Genomic DNA, 2,500 nt, shown 5'->3' with positions numbered 1-2,500 from the left:
AGGGATTTCCCCCGGGGATTTTCAACACCTTCGGTTCAGTGTTGAGCTTCGTGTGGATCTCCAGCAGGAGGAAATCCTCCTGTGTGTTGGAGATGATGCGAAGGAGCGGCACGTTCCCCGGAGAGCTCAGAGACAGTAGAGTCACTGCAGAACCTCCAGCCTGCTGACCAACCAGGTGCAAGCTGAACGAGCCACGCCACACCCTCACCAAGCGGCGGTAAACATCCGGCGGCAGGGTCAGGTGAGGTGTGCGATGACGAAAACGCCAAGAGGCAGTGTTGGGGTCATGACCTTTGACCTTGATGATTCCTCGAGTGTGTTTGCTGCTCAGAATTTCCAGAATGTCGATGACTGCAGAAAAAGAAACAAAAAACAAACAGCAGATAAAAATCAGGAGAAAATACAAATGCTTTAAACAGCTGTGTGTGTGTGTGTGTGTGTGTGTGTGTGTGTGTGTGTGTGTGTGTGTGTGTGTGTGTGTGTTCAATCCTGTTCCAGCACAGCTGTTCCTGGTTCTCACACTCGTTACAAAGAGAGACAGTACTTCTGCTTTTACAGTAATTCACATTACAAATGTTCACCAATTCTGTGACCAATGTGTGTGTGTGTGTGTGTGTGTGTGTGTGTGTGTGTGTGTGTGTGTGTGTGTGTGTGTGTGTGTGTGTGTGTGTGTGTGTGCGTTTAGAGTTTTGGTGTCATGTCTGTGGAGAGGTCGAGCGTCTGAGCATTATTGATGGTGACAAAATAATTCTCCATCAGTCTGACTGAGCGACATCCAAAAGTTCCTCTGAAAAGTCACATGACTGCTGACTCACACAAGCTCCGCCCACTTCCACATGGATAAGCACCAAACATTTATATTCAGTTGAAAAGAGAAAATTATGTAGAGACTCTCGAACAGAACCATGTTTAGTGCTAACGAGCTGCTCCTCCACTACAGAGTAAGACGGGTTAAATGTTGGACATCCGGAATGTGAAGCGTTATCAGATCAGAGCTGAGCACAAAAATGTTATCAGAGCAGCTGAGATTGGATCTGAAACTATTCTGTGTTTGTTTTGGTTTAAAATAAGAAAATGCTCCACTGTAGTTATGTTGTCTTATCAGATGCCAACAGACAGTCAAACATTCTTATAGAAGGTTCTTTAATGGTTCTTTAATGGTTCTTTAATGGTTCTTTATGGGTTCTTTATGGGCTCTTTATGGGCTCTTAAATGGTTCTTTATGGTCTCTTTAATGGTTCTTTAAGGGTTCTTTAAGGGTTCTTTAAGGGTTCTTGGGACAATCCAATCTTCCTTTATGTTTTTTCTGTTAAGGAAACACTCTGCTGTACGGTTCAGTGATCAGGGCACTAAATATCTGACTGATGTTATTGAAGCTCTTAAAGTGAAATTAAATAATTCACTGAAAATTCTCTCAAAAGTTAAAAGTAACTATTTTATTTATGATGATGTCCGGTTACTTTTGATCCCTTAAAAGAGAAGAAACCAGATACACAGTGCAGGCTGTCAGCTTTCACCCCATTCGGGTGTCACATTAAAGCTAAAAACTTGAACTGAGCTCATATCCATCTCTTTACTGTAACAGACAACTATAAACAACAACAACAACAACAACAACAACAACAACAACAACCTCCATACACTGAAAATAAAACCTTTAACACTTTCTGCAGACAGAAAACTGAGGAACTGAGCCAACTTTTTTTGTTTGTGTGTGTGCGTGTGTGTGTGTGCGTGTGTGTGTGTGTGTGTGTGTGTGTGTGTGTGTGTGTGTGTGTGTGTGTGTGTGTGTGTGTGTGTGAGTGTTTGTATGTTTGTGTGAGTGTTTGTGTGTGTGTGTGTTTGTATATGTGTGTGTGTGTGTGTTTGTATATGTGTTTTATTGGTTGTTTGGTTTGTTGTGTGTGTTTTGAATTGTTTGTTTGATTGTTTTTGTGTTTATTTTTTGTGTTATTTTTTTTTGTTTCTTTTTGTGTGATTTTGTGTTGTTTTTTATTTTGTGTTTTGTTTTTATTTGTTTTTCTTTTTTCTTATTTTTTTTTTTTTTTTTTCTTTTCTTTATTTTTTATTTTGTTTGTCTTTTTTTTTGTTGTGTTTTTCTATTTTTGTGATTGTTTTTTTGTTTTTTTTTATTTTTTTTGATTTTTTTTGTGTTTTTTCTTTTTTTTTACTTGTATGTGTGTATGTTTGTGTGTATGTACGAGTGATAGTGTGTGTGTTTGTGTGTATGTTTGTGTGTGCGTTTGTGTGTGTGTATGTTTGTATTTGTGTGTATGTTTGTATTTGTGTATACTTAGCCCTGTCCCCTAATGACTACAGCCCCATTGACTCTCTATGTAAGTGCACTGATGAAATTAACAGTCGGATGCGTCAAAACTTCCTCCAGTTAAACAAAGACAAAACCGAAGTCATTGTATTCGGAAATAAAGATGAAACTCTCGAGGTTAACACACACCTTGACTCTAGGGGTCTAAAGACACAAAATAAAGTCAGAAATCTT

At 39.0% G+C, this 2,500-nt stretch overlaps 1 protein-coding gene across 1 annotated transcript in view; it reads right to left on the bottom strand.

Moving 5' to 3' along the window:
• LOC113657273 (kielin cysteine rich BMP regulator) overlaps positions 1–2,500 on the bottom strand; it is a 29,286-nt gene that overhangs the window by 24,777 nt on the left and 2,009 nt on the right. The window contains exon 2 of the mRNA XM_047822643.1: positions 1–351. This exon is cut by the window's left edge and continues 191 nt beyond it. Coding sequence (XP_047678599.1) covers positions 1–351 — 351 coding nt within the window. The remainder of the gene's footprint in view (positions 352–2,500) is intronic.

Source organism: Tachysurus fulvidraco, chromosome 13 (assembly GCF_022655615.1).
Source record: "Tachysurus fulvidraco isolate hzauxx_2018 chromosome 13, HZAU_PFXX_2.0, whole genome shotgun sequence".
Taxonomy (NCBI): Eukaryota; Metazoa; Chordata; class Actinopteri; order Siluriformes; family Bagridae; genus Tachysurus; species Tachysurus fulvidraco.
This window is presented reverse-complemented; position numbering and strand designations above follow the sequence as displayed.